The 12,083-nt window shown below is 36.0% G+C and overlaps 1 protein-coding gene across 3 annotated transcripts; it reads left to right on the forward strand.

The window, feature by feature from the left end:
• Positions 1-1,762: 1,762 nt before the first annotated feature.
• LOC104609283 (sm-like protein LSM1B) lies at positions 1,763-11,348 on the forward strand. Of its 3 annotated transcripts, none has more exons than XM_010275558.3 (6): positions 1,763-1,917; positions 2,171-2,417; positions 5,116-5,184; positions 5,288-5,403; positions 5,505-5,567; positions 10,857-11,348. In XM_010275558.3, the coding sequence occupies exons 2-6, from the start codon at positions 2,357-2,359 to the stop codon at positions 10,932-10,934; spliced, it is 387 nt and encodes a 128-aa protein (XP_010273860.1). In that variant the 5' UTR covers positions 1,763-1,917; positions 2,171-2,356; the 3' UTR covers positions 10,935-11,348. The 3 variants fall into 3 exon arrangements, with proteins under 3 accessions (XP_010273860.1, XP_088746948.1, XP_088746949.1); XM_088890822.1 differs by having other exon boundaries at positions 1,770-1,917; positions 2,199-2,417; XM_088890823.1 differs by lacking the exons at positions 1,763-1,917; positions 10,857-11,348 and adding an exon at positions 6,033-6,105 and having other exon boundaries at positions 1,924-2,417.
• Positions 11,349-12,083: the final 735 nt, after the last annotated feature.

Raw genomic sequence — 12,083 nt, forward strand, 5'->3', positions numbered from 1 at the left:
GAAAGTACTTTTATAAAAACACTTTTATGAAAGTGTTTTTATAAAAGTGCTTTTTGTAAAAGTACTTTTTGTTCAGTGAAGTGCTTTTGTAAAAGCACTTTTATAAAAATATTTTTATCAAAGTACTTTTACAAAAGTGCTTTTTCAATGCTAAAATTGATTTTTTATAATTTTTGATATTTCATTCAGTTTGGATTGGATTAGATTTGGTTTGTATTGGATTTGGACTGGATTGGGTCCAATCCATTTATAATTGGACTCCCATTGGATTGGATTGGGTTGGACCAAATCGGTCCAATTGACACCTCACCACAACTTTTTCAAAATGTCTAAAACTCACCATGTCACTAACTTGACGTTAAACAGACTAACGAGTGCTAATATATTACCATTTTAACCTTCATAGAAAAATATAAAATATATACAAAATAAATTAACGGGTGTTAATATATTACCATTTTAATATTTAGACATGAAAAAATGAAAAAAGTTCAAAAAAATATTTTCAAATATAAAATACATAATAACATAGAAATCACAAAAAAAAATAAAAAATTAAAGAAATTGCAAACAAAATAAAAAATTATTTTCAAATTATAGAAACTATAGAAATTGAAAAACAAAATCAGAAAATAAAAATTGTAGAAAAAACACCAAAAAATATAGAAAATCATAGAAATTGTAAATAAATAACAAAAATACATGAAAATTTATAGATTGTAGAAAATAGAAAATGTAAAAAAACGTAAATTATAAAAACATTGGAAATTATAACAAAACACTAAAGATGCAAAAAAAAATAACAAGAAAATTGAAAACTCAAAAGACCATTTTTCCTCTAACTCACCATTCAAGTGTAATTTGGTCATGAAAATTATTATTTATGCTGACATGGGCACCTCTGTTAAGAAGCATTAATGGTGCACTAAGGAAAGGTGAGTTTTGGAAAATAAAAACTTATTGACATGGTGAGTTTTAGACATTTTGAAAAGTTGTGGTGAATTTAAGAGAAATGTGGAAAACTCATGGTGAGCTTTAGATAATTTTCCTTTTATTTTTTATAGGGAAAATTCCCGATTAGTACCTTGTACTTTGGCTCGAGTGACAATTTAGTACTCGAACTTTAAAATGCAACAATCCAGTACTTGAACTTTCAAAATGTGACAATCCAATACCTGCTGTTAACTAGTCCATTAATCAACCGTTAAGTGACATTTGAAAAGTCAAAGTTGCCCTTCGAATGCCATCTAATTCTCTTTATCAACCATCCAAACATTGACAAAAAATTAATTCCAAATCTTAGCCTTTTCTATTAAAAAAAGTTGGTGATTGTTTAGAAAAATCTAGAATTTGAGACTGTTCATTTTATTGTCAATGTTTGGATGGTTGATAAAGAAAATTAAATGACATTCTTAGGGCATTTTTGACTTTTCAAATGTCACTTAACGGCTGATTAACGGATTAATTAAGAGCAGATATTGGATTGTTATATTTTGAAAGTTCGGGTACTGAATTATTAGTTTGTCACATTTTGAAGGTTAGAATTGTCGCTCGAGCCAAATTACACGGTAATAATGGAGAATTTTCCCTTTCCCTTTTTAATAACACTGTTGATTAGCGAGGAATGCGTTGTCATACTAAGAGTCATGATTCTCCTATCGTGTCAACCACTCATTGGCAAAAAATCGAGACAACCCAATGAAGGGAAAAAGATTTGCTGCGACCGTGGTCGCATGCGACCCCAATGAGATGTAAACACGCCGGTGTTTTAAATCAAACACCAGTACGAGGTAACCAATGAAAGCGCGCTCATTGAATCATCACTCTTTTGTCAGAGGGGATTGTGCACTTTGACGCTGAGACGCTGAGTCGATCCGGGAGGAGGAGAAAAAACGAGTCGTAGGCGCCGATCAAAAGGTCCAAACGCGGAACTTAAATTCCAATCCCAAATTTCCCAATTTATTTTCTTTTGATCTTTTCTTCTGTTGGTATTTGGTCGGATTCTTCCGGGAGATTGGATTCGAGTGCTTTAAATCCTGGAACTCCTTCGATTTAACTCTGAATCCGAATCTGATGTTCTAGGGTATTGCATCCCAAGAAGTCTGTCTGATTCGTTGCATCTCTGGTGGAACCTTTTCTTTCTTTTTTTATTCTTTTTTTGTTTTGATAGGAAGGAAAGTCTCTGGTGGAACTTTTAGGGTTATAGCAGGGGATCTTGAATTGTGGTGGAGTGGAGTGGATTTTGACGTTAGGGTTTCTGGACATTGATGAATCGAGCTGCCACTGCCAATGCCATTTTTGGCACTTTTGGAGGAACCTTCGGTGATTTTTGAGGTACCGAAGAAGCTTGAGCTCCATGTCTTGGGCAAGCCCTGATGAAATCTTTCTCTCCACTTCTCTTGCCAGCTATCTTGACAGTAAGCTTATCTCTCCCTATCTATCACACACATACACGCTTATTCACTCATAGACTCTCCACTTGTTCTATCTGTACTTTCTTGCTACTCTTTTGCCTCCCTTCTTTTGGGAGGTTGTAAAATGTAGGTTCTGCTAGCTTGTTTGGGGGTTGTTGGAGGTTGGTAGCATAGAATGAGATTTCTTTGCTTTGTCATTATTGGAAAAAAATTCAATCTTTCGACTTCAACCAAGAATCTTTTCATGCCTTCATTTAATTCATTTCAAACAGAAATAAGTCAAACTGTCAAAGTGAGGGGAGTTGTTCATGGAAATCGGTATAGTTCCATACGGGAAGAAGGATAAAACCAAGACCTAGAAACGTGCCTCAAGTAATACGTACCTTTTTTTGTCTATATAGCATCTTAACACCGAAAGTTAACACTTTTTTCATCCCTAATATCTCTTCATATTAAAAGGTTATAGAAGCATTGTAATGATAGGATCAGAATCAGAAATATGTCAGGGAGTCTGATTCCATGGCTTGGAAAAACCACATGGATTCGGGAATACCTAGAGATAAAAAAGTATTGACTCGTAGATAATTGGATATCTTGTGAATTCTAACATTTACATTGTTATAAAAACATCGCAAGAAAAGGTAAAAATTTGTCATTTCTTCATAGGAATGTCATACAGGAAAGATAAACTAATAATAGATGCTCCGTGCTCATTTATGTCAAATAAGCAAGTAAGATAAATATTTCGCAAACATCTCTAAGTCTCTTAAGAATGGATAGAACCATAGGCTCCTGGAAACCCCAAACGTGCCTTGCATGCTAGGATGCTTAGATCATGTGGATACAGGAAATGGGGATTGGGCATATGACTTTCTATATCTTGCTATATCTTGAGATCCAAGACAGCCATGGATATATTTGTCTCATCCAAATATATGTTGTTAGAAGTCTCACTGAAATCCGCAGCTAAGTATCATATCTTGCCAAATTCAGTGAGACTTCTAACTATCTACATTTTTTTTTTGTTGTAGTATGATTTGTTAATATACTTCTTATATTTTTAATAACTATTTATTCTGTAAAGTATTCATTAGATTTGTGTATACAGTATCAGATATGTATCATGTCTAAAATGAATACAGTAAGAATGTAAGGGTAGTCAGGCATGTGGATAGTGGATACTGTAGCTGACACAGACACCTCATCCATTTAAGATAGTCTATGCAAGTACAGAGTGCTGCATTGGAAGCTGTGGATTTCAGTTCCAACAAACAGTCAAAGAAGTTATTGAAAAAAACCTACGTGCACTCCTTCGAACCACTCGTTATCTACTAAAGAATCTTTAAATGTAAAATAAACTTTGGAAGGTTTTTAAATTTCAAAGCTCTTAATTTACTAAACATAATAAGTAAGTTGTCAGTCCAAACTTGGGGAAATAAATTCAGAATTTAAAGTGATGATTTTAATTAATATATGAGATAGCTTGTCCTTAAAATAAGACACCTCAAGGTGCAAGATTTTCTGTGAGCCTTGTATTTAGGTGATGCTCAAGGTATGAGCCTTGAGAATTATGTTTTTAGACATTAGCATTTGTATTCCTAACCCTTTTAGTCTTCCCAGTCATCTATCTCAACATTTGCATTTCTACCACACTCATATTTTGGACATCTTGTTTCTTAACTATCCAACACTCTACTCCATACAACATTTTTGGCCTCATAACTGTCTCATAAAGTTTTCCCTTTAATCTAAATGGTATTTTCTTATCATATAAGGCTATAGATGCACCCTCCATTTTGTCCATTCTGCTCTAATTTTATGGATGATATCATCATTGATAGAAGTGCACCCTCCATTTGTCCAGTCGTAAGTGCACCCTGATTTTCGCTCCCATTACTATTAAAATTGCATTGCGTATTTTCTGTTTTAGTCCTACTTATTTGTCCATAAAATTAATTTTGCATTTAATCCCTCTCTAGTTCATCAATTAATTCTTTGTCATCAGAAAACAACATACAGCTTGGTACCTCCTAAATATGTTTCTCAATTCATCAATGACTAGTGCAAACAAATAAGGGCTCAGTGCTGAGACTTGGTTGTATGACTGGAAGTTTTTCAGGCCTGCTTGTCAGACAGTTTTGTAGGTGTAACTGCACTCTAGGTTCTTAATTCTTTTATTATCTATTGAGTTCCATGGCTAGTGCAAACGAATAAGGGACAAGAGTTTTATTTTTATTTTTTGATAAAATAAAATACAAATGAGGGCCAAATGCTGCCTTGGTTGTATGATTGAAAGTTTTTAACATGTAAGACTCAAAGTTTTTAACATGGGTATACATGCACTCTAGGTTCCATTCTTTTTATTATCTATTCAGTTCTCATTTTTTGTAATCTAAATATTGCACTCCATAATCCATATGATGTGAAAGATGAGGTCAAAGAGAAACTTCTAGCAAAAGACTACATGCAAATGTAAATAGGATGAGTGAATAGATGTTAGTCCAAATGATATATTATAGTCAGGGTGATCTTCCTTTCTCCAGTCATTTATGCTGACAAAATCTAATATTAATAATCTTCTTAATCTATCCTGTTCCTGTCCATTTTCCAAAACACATAAGACATGGGGAAGTTCTTATCAATTAGAAAAAGAAATTATGATTCCCATTCCCAAATTTGATGCTTTCCATAAATTTCACAGAGAAGCTTCTTGTTTTGCTGCGAGATGGTCGAAAACTATTGGGAATACTTCGTTCTTTTGATCAATTTGGTACTTCTCTTTTCCTATTGTTTTCTGGCATTCCATTAATTTTTTATCTTTATTTTTTTAATTCATCAATGAAGACTTTTTTGGTTGAATTCCTTTCCCGCAGCAAATGCTGTTCTTGAAGGTGCATGTGAGCGAGTGATTGTTGGTGATCTTTATTGTGACATCCCCTTGGGTCTCTATGTAATTCGTGGGGAGAATGTTGTCTTAATTGGCGAGCTGGTACCAAATTTCTTATTATTTAGCTCTATGTAACCATTGGGTTGTTATTAGAGTGGTTCTCACATTATTTCATCTTTTTTGGGGGTTTTGTGATTGGACAGGATCTAGAAAGAGAGGAGCTTCCCCCACATATGACTCGTGTTTCAGCTGCAGAGATAAGAAGAGTAAGTGGCAGTTTTTGATGCTCCCCATATTAGGTGTCTAACACTGTTCTATTGGAAAAGTAACCATTGGAATAGCTGAATGCCTATATGAAATACATCTGTCTGGATTTTTTTTTTAACTTCTTGTGTGCCTGCACATGAAGTATCTCCAGTTTGATAATAGGCAAGGCTTATGTAAATGCTGGCTTCCATAATGGAGGTTGTTGGCCTTGGTTTGTAAACCACAAAATAAGCAAGTTTGGGTGAATGACTCTTACGCAACATGCTTGTGCATGCATATGTACACCATTTTCTGAAAGATTATATTTCAGAAAGTGAAAACTGAAACCCCTATACATAATAATATTTTTTGAAAAGTGTTGTGTTCGCGTAATGTAGAAAAAAAAAGGTCAAAAAAGGATTATGTTACATGGATTCTTTAAACGGACAAAGTACCTCACTACCTCTACTGAACATTCATTTCAGATTTCAATGTTTGCACAGATTCAGGGGACAATGCAATTTGAGTATATTTAATCCCTTCTTATTTGTATTTCATTTCCTTTAATCTTGATCACGGTATTTGTATGTGTTCTTTTTGTTGAACTGGGGAAATTATTCAAAGTTCTTGTCATTTCTTTTGAAGATCAGGTTTAAATTGTCATCAAGTCATTTATTTACTTGTTTTGTACTATAGTAGTTTATAACTAATGTGTAATTACATAATTCTTGTGTCTAATTTTATATGAACACTGTAAAATATGTAAATATTTTATTTGTTTATTTTTGTTACCTAAGTGACACCTGGTTGTCACCTGGGTTTTCACTTTATTTTGCCTGGCTAAAATGCCTAGGCATCACATGGCTGTCTTTGACTAAATTGAGATAAATAACATAAACTTCCTTTTTCTCTCATGGCTTGTCTGAAATTTATGCATCTCTAATTTTAGATGTAAACAGTTGCTTGTGTACTGAAGTAGAAAGGTATTTTATTAAATTTTTAGCTTTTGAGGACATGTATCTATCTTTTTTTTTTCTTATTGGAAACGGTAACTTCATTAAAGAGATATCAAAGTACAGCTGTCAACCCTGTTGAGCCCAAGATATAATTTAATTACAATACTGCCTGGAACATGTTCTCCTTCAGAGTCCCTTGTTTTGCTAAGGTATCAACTAATCCATTGGCTGATCTTCATGTCCACTAGAAACATGTGCTAATCTCCCACTCCTATTGATCCTGAAAACATAGCAATTATTTTGCCTTTTCCATCTTTGAAAACTCCCCCTATACCTGAACAGCCCGGGTTACTTATAGAGCTTCCATCAAAGTTCAACTTAATCCTTTTTTGTGTTGGCAGGGACCAAAGTTCTTGTACAACAGGTTTTAGGAAGTTGTAACTGCCACCTCATCCCAATTCTTGTAGATATCATATGTTAAAAAGTCTTTAAATAAATCAATTGATTTCAATCAATGAATAATCTTAATGGTTATTCCTTCTATAATTTCCTTCTTGGATCTTTTCACACCTTTAAAGATTCTATTATGTCTTTCTTCCTAGACTGAACAAAGAACAATTGCTTTTGTAGCTCTCCACATGATTCTTCCATGCCTCTTCGCAAGGTTCAAAGTATCGACACAATATTCCTTGTATTGGGCATATCATATCATATCTTTGGGCCCCAATACACCTGTGTACAGGTGTTTTACAAACATTCTTTTTTTATTAAATAATATATATAATTATATTTAAAGCTAAAATTTGAAAAAGAAAAAAAAACTAAAAAAAGGCGTATCAGTTAAAATGCCGATACACCTCTGCCAATACATAGAAGTGTATCGATACTTTGAACCATGCCTCTTTAGTTGCCTCGAAAAAATTGGGTCAAAGAGGCTCACCACATCTAGGAAAGGGGTATGAGAACCAAGACCAAATAAAGAACACAAAAGGACAAGAGATTAACAGGTGTGTGATTGTCTCAATATAACTCAAGCAGAGACTACAAACATGGGGTATGATAACCAAGACCAAATAAAGAACACAAAAGGATGAGATTAATAGGTGTGTGATTGTCTCAATATAACTCAAGCAGAGACTACAAACATGGGGTGAAAGGCAAAGATTTAGCCTTTTTCTTTGCAACATATCCAAAATATTGATTTTTTTGGAGTACCACCTCCTAGTAAAAAACCCAGATTTTTGGAGTACACCAAACCTCCTTTGATGGAAAGTTCCTTGCAAGGTTAGAGGATTGAAGGAGGACATTATAGAAAAAGAAACAAGTGAAAAAACCAGAAGGGGAAGGTTTCTAGATTCTGCTATCTATGCAAGATTGGCCCAACCAGATTTTTGGAGTACACCAAACCTCCTTTGATGGAAAGTTCCTTGCAAGGTTAGAGGATTGAAGGAGGACATTATAGAAAAAGAAACAAGTGAAAAAACCAGAAGGGGAAGGTTTCTAGATTCTGCTATCTATGCAAGATTGGCCCAAGTAGACTGGCCCTAAAAGAGCAACAAGTTCATCCATCATCTCCTTTTCCAACTCCCTTAACCCTCTCCTCAAGCCCAGATCCCATAAATTATCAATAAAAACTGAAGAGTTCACTTTTCTTTTGTTTTCTGAAAGGGAATAAATAGTAGGGAACTTATCTCTAAGGCCCCGTTCGCTTTTTGGGAAGTTGCTTACCTAGGTAAATGCACATTATGCACTTACTTGACTCAGGTAAGTGCATTTATCCATGTTCTTTTATTTCTCAGGTAAATAGGAAAATGACCATTTTAGCCATAAAAAGCCATTATTAAAATGGACAATTTTGTCTCATCCCCAGGTGGGAAAGTTAAGTGATAAATCTGAAAAAATAAAATGGGTATCTTGGTGAATGGGAATCAAAATCCCATTGACCAACTTTCCCCCCTTCTCAAAATCCCCAAAAAAAAAACCCGAACAGGCTCCAAGGGGAATCTCCAACCCAATCATCTTCCCAAAACAACAATTTGTTTCTTGCATAGGCATCAAATTTGAAATATGGAAGGATGGAAGGCAAGATACCATGAATAGCTTTCCAAGGAGAACATTGAGAAGCCCTAGGGTCAGACCCGCATCCCAACTATTGTCCTACCAATCCATGTATGCTAACAATCACTCTATGCCAGTCTATCCTGTTCCATCAACAGCCTCCATAACCATTTTCCCAACAATACTGTATTCCTTAATTCTTGGTAAGCGATAGTAGTAATCACTTTTGCCTCTTAACAATTTGGCTCCCGCTAAGGAGGAAATTTCCAAGCCTATAGTTGATTTCAGTGGTTCTAAAGACTAAAATGCACCTTGATTAGTTGATCAATTTTGTTAGGAGAAACTCTGTCGAATAAATTTAGAAATTAAATGGAGTTTACCTTTTTGGATATGATGTAGAAGTAAGAACTTCAATCCTCATTACCATGCCTCAATGAGTGAACTTCCATTCTCATATGAGCTTGTCTCCTTTTCATGCTTATTCTGGGAATAGTTGCCTATAAGCTAGATCCATTGCTTGATCCCCAGTAGAAATGTGCCAGCTGTCTTCTGACCATGCAAATAATGTGTTGTGAAAATGCTGCTTTATGTTCTCTCTTGAGTGAGGGATTCATGAATAGGGGTGGCAATTTTTCACCCAACCCGCTGAACCCACCCAACCCACCCACTATCTAACCCACCCAACCCGCCCATTTAAATGGGTTGGGTTGTGGATAATCGTTGGGTTAATCATTACAAACATTAGTATTAAATCCTTAGCCTTTTTTTATTTATTCATTTGAATTAAATAATTTATAATTAATGCATTAATTTTCTATTAATTATTGACTAAATTTAGTTGTCTTGAATCAACACACTTCACCCAACATGAATCCAAATCAATTTGACCCAAGTCCGGACCAGTTCAATGCGGTCTGACCCGATCCAGGTCGACCTGAATCTGAAATAGACCTTGGACAAGATGGCTTGGTACTGCTTGCTTTGCCTGGTTTGGGTCGTCCGGTTCAACCATTATTCACACAGCCAGGGTCGACCCGACACAAGCTGATCTGGGTCAACCCGAATCCGAAATGGGTATGATCGGGCGGGGTCCAAACCCTAAACCATCATGCTTGCTTTGTCCGGTTTGGATCATCCAGTTTGGTTCATATCCGTTCAACCTTACCCGAATCCAGCCCGGTCCGATTTACTTATTTTGACCTGCTTCGGGCCAATCGGTTCGGCCCCAAACCCGTGCACAAACCTGATATGAGTCAACCTAAGTCAATCCACCATTGACTGAACCGGTCCAGTCTGGTCTGACTAGATTGAACCAGCCTGGTCGGGGTCTGGTCCGACTGGACTGAACCGGATCTAAACGGTTCAACCACTCTTGAACTTTATGTGATTACCTCGAAGACAATCCAATTAGATAGTTCAAGTTGGTCTGACTGGTTTGAACCTATGTGGTTCGTCAAATCAAATCCGAAACCCAAACATAGTTAAATGGCTTTGCTTCTTGTATAAAAATAACATGCATGTAATGTGATTTGAAACTTCACCACTTGTGTAAATAGCAACTACTATTACCACTAAGCTATGACTAACTTATTTGTTAAAGAAAGCTAGTTTTTTGTTTTAAGTACATAAATATAAGATTAATGGGTTTGGACGGATTGGATTGGGTTAAAGCAGGTTTGGGTTGAACCCAACCCATTTAATTTTATATAACTGAGTCATTAACGGGTTGGCGGGTTAAATGGGTTGGATTGAAACTCAACCCAAACCCAACCCAACCCGCCCAATTGCCACCACTATTCATGAACATGTGGGTGAATCATGGAGTGGTTGTTTGTGGATGCAGGCAGTGCACATTGGTCTAGGGCATTTGGTGCAATGCTATTAGGGATCTAGCAAATAGGTAACTGGCAGAGGTCTGGGTTGACTTAAAACATAGTAAAGAAATGAAATACTCACAAAATTTTGCTGAGAGCTGCATACTAGTAAGAAAAAGGATAAAAATTCAAAGCTGCTTCAGTGGAGAACAGATTTGGTCCTCACAGCCTTTTGCAGCCGGGCATTGGGAACATCTACGTCCTCCTATTTTTTTATGTCATGGGGAGATATTCCCAATACATGGCTACAAGGGGCTGTAAGGACTAAATCCGATTTTGCGTCAGTGGGCATGTCTTCTGTTATGTCTGTAACATGCATTGCTTTGTAGCTAGCTGCTTGGTAATTCTTGTTCTTCAGAAACCGTCAATTTCCTTTTTGTTGTGTTTGTAACATTTTTGTAACCTTTGCATCTCTCAACAGGCACAAAAAGCAGAAAGGGATGCCACAGATCTGAAGGGCTCCATGAGAAAGAGAATGGAATTCCTTGATTTGGATTGATGACATGTCAGTCTTGTGCAATTTTCCTGTCATGTGTTAATGCCATGTTGTCCGCAAATATTAGCGCGGTTGGTTGGTACTCGAGAAACTACTATGGGGAAATAATGTTTTGCTCCCATTTTCCTGTAATCTTGTTATTCCCCGAAGACAGGTTTGGTAAGCTCTCCTGAGCGATCCTGGCTGGCTGATTAGTTTAATGCAGTTAGAGAATGATGTCTTTAGTTATTTTAAGAGTTCGAAACAAAAATAATGGTTCGCGTTCGTTTCTCATGTGGGAATTGGCATTTAAGGGCAACCTATTGGAAAGTAGGATGAACAAGCTACCCTGCAATACTGGTTGGCTCCAATTAGCTACTTAAGAAGTTAACATTCTTTTCTCTTCATCCTGAAAGGTGAAGCAAGTTCCCCTTAAAAGTACTTTTTCGTTTCTTTAGAGTGATGCTTGATTTAACTATTTAAGGGCGAGATGTAGAGTAGAGATATGTTGACAATGAATTTTCGTACTCCGATACTCTCAGATTCCACCGTGTTAGCACTCTGTTAGATAACTTAAGAAAAGGCTCCCATGCGACTGTTATGTGCGTTTTTAAACGTTTATAAAACTCTAAACTGCTTTTGTATTATTTTATGTGACCATTTTGTAGGAAATTGATAAACTACAAGTCTATAAATTGAGGAAATACAACAAAAATTTAGAAAATTGCAGACAAAAAAAGAAAAAAAGAAAGTAGAAAATGTAGAAAAAATGCAAAAGGATAGAGAACTTCAAATGGGCATTTTCATAATTATGTCTTTTATCATCACCCCATTAGCAAGTAGGGGACAAAGTATTGGACTATGATAGTTCAGGATGGTTTTTTGTTCCAAATAAAAGTTGGGGGGGGGGGGGGGGTAGTGTAACTATGCCCAAAGATGAAAGTACTAGTTCCAAGGTGGTTAAATGGTTATCCGTAGGGGTTAGCAAATTGAACCAACCTCAAATCGGCCTTGAACTGACCTTACCCAATCTGTTATAGGGTAGGGTCTGGTTTCAAATTTTTGGAATCAACCACCACTCAAGCAAGTTCCGGGGTCTAGGGTTTATCCTACCTGAACCGACCTTGGTTGGCCTTGGTGGAACCTGCCTTGGAACCGAATTTTCCTTGAAAT

The sequence above is a fragment of the Nelumbo nucifera genome, chromosome 6 (genome assembly GCF_055504915.1).
Source record: "Nelumbo nucifera cultivar China Antique chromosome 6, China Antique-T2T, whole genome shotgun sequence".
Taxonomy (NCBI): Eukaryota; Viridiplantae; Streptophyta; class Magnoliopsida; order Proteales; family Nelumbonaceae; genus Nelumbo; species Nelumbo nucifera.

Bases quoted from the DNA above. Each gene is read 5' to 3' on its own strand.
- LOC104609283 (XM_010275558.3), top strand. From the start codon at position 2,357: ATGTCTTGGGCAAGCCCTGATGAAATCTTTCTCTCCACTTCTCTTGCC. The intron at 2,418-5,115 runs GTAAGCTTATCT...TAAATTTCACAG, and splicing joins TCTTGCCAGCTATCTTGACA to AGAAGCTTCTTGTTTTGCTG. The intron at 5,568-10,856 runs GTAAGTGGCAGT...ATCTCTCAACAG, and splicing joins CAGCTGCAGAGATAAGAAGA to GCACAAAAAGCAGAAAGGGA.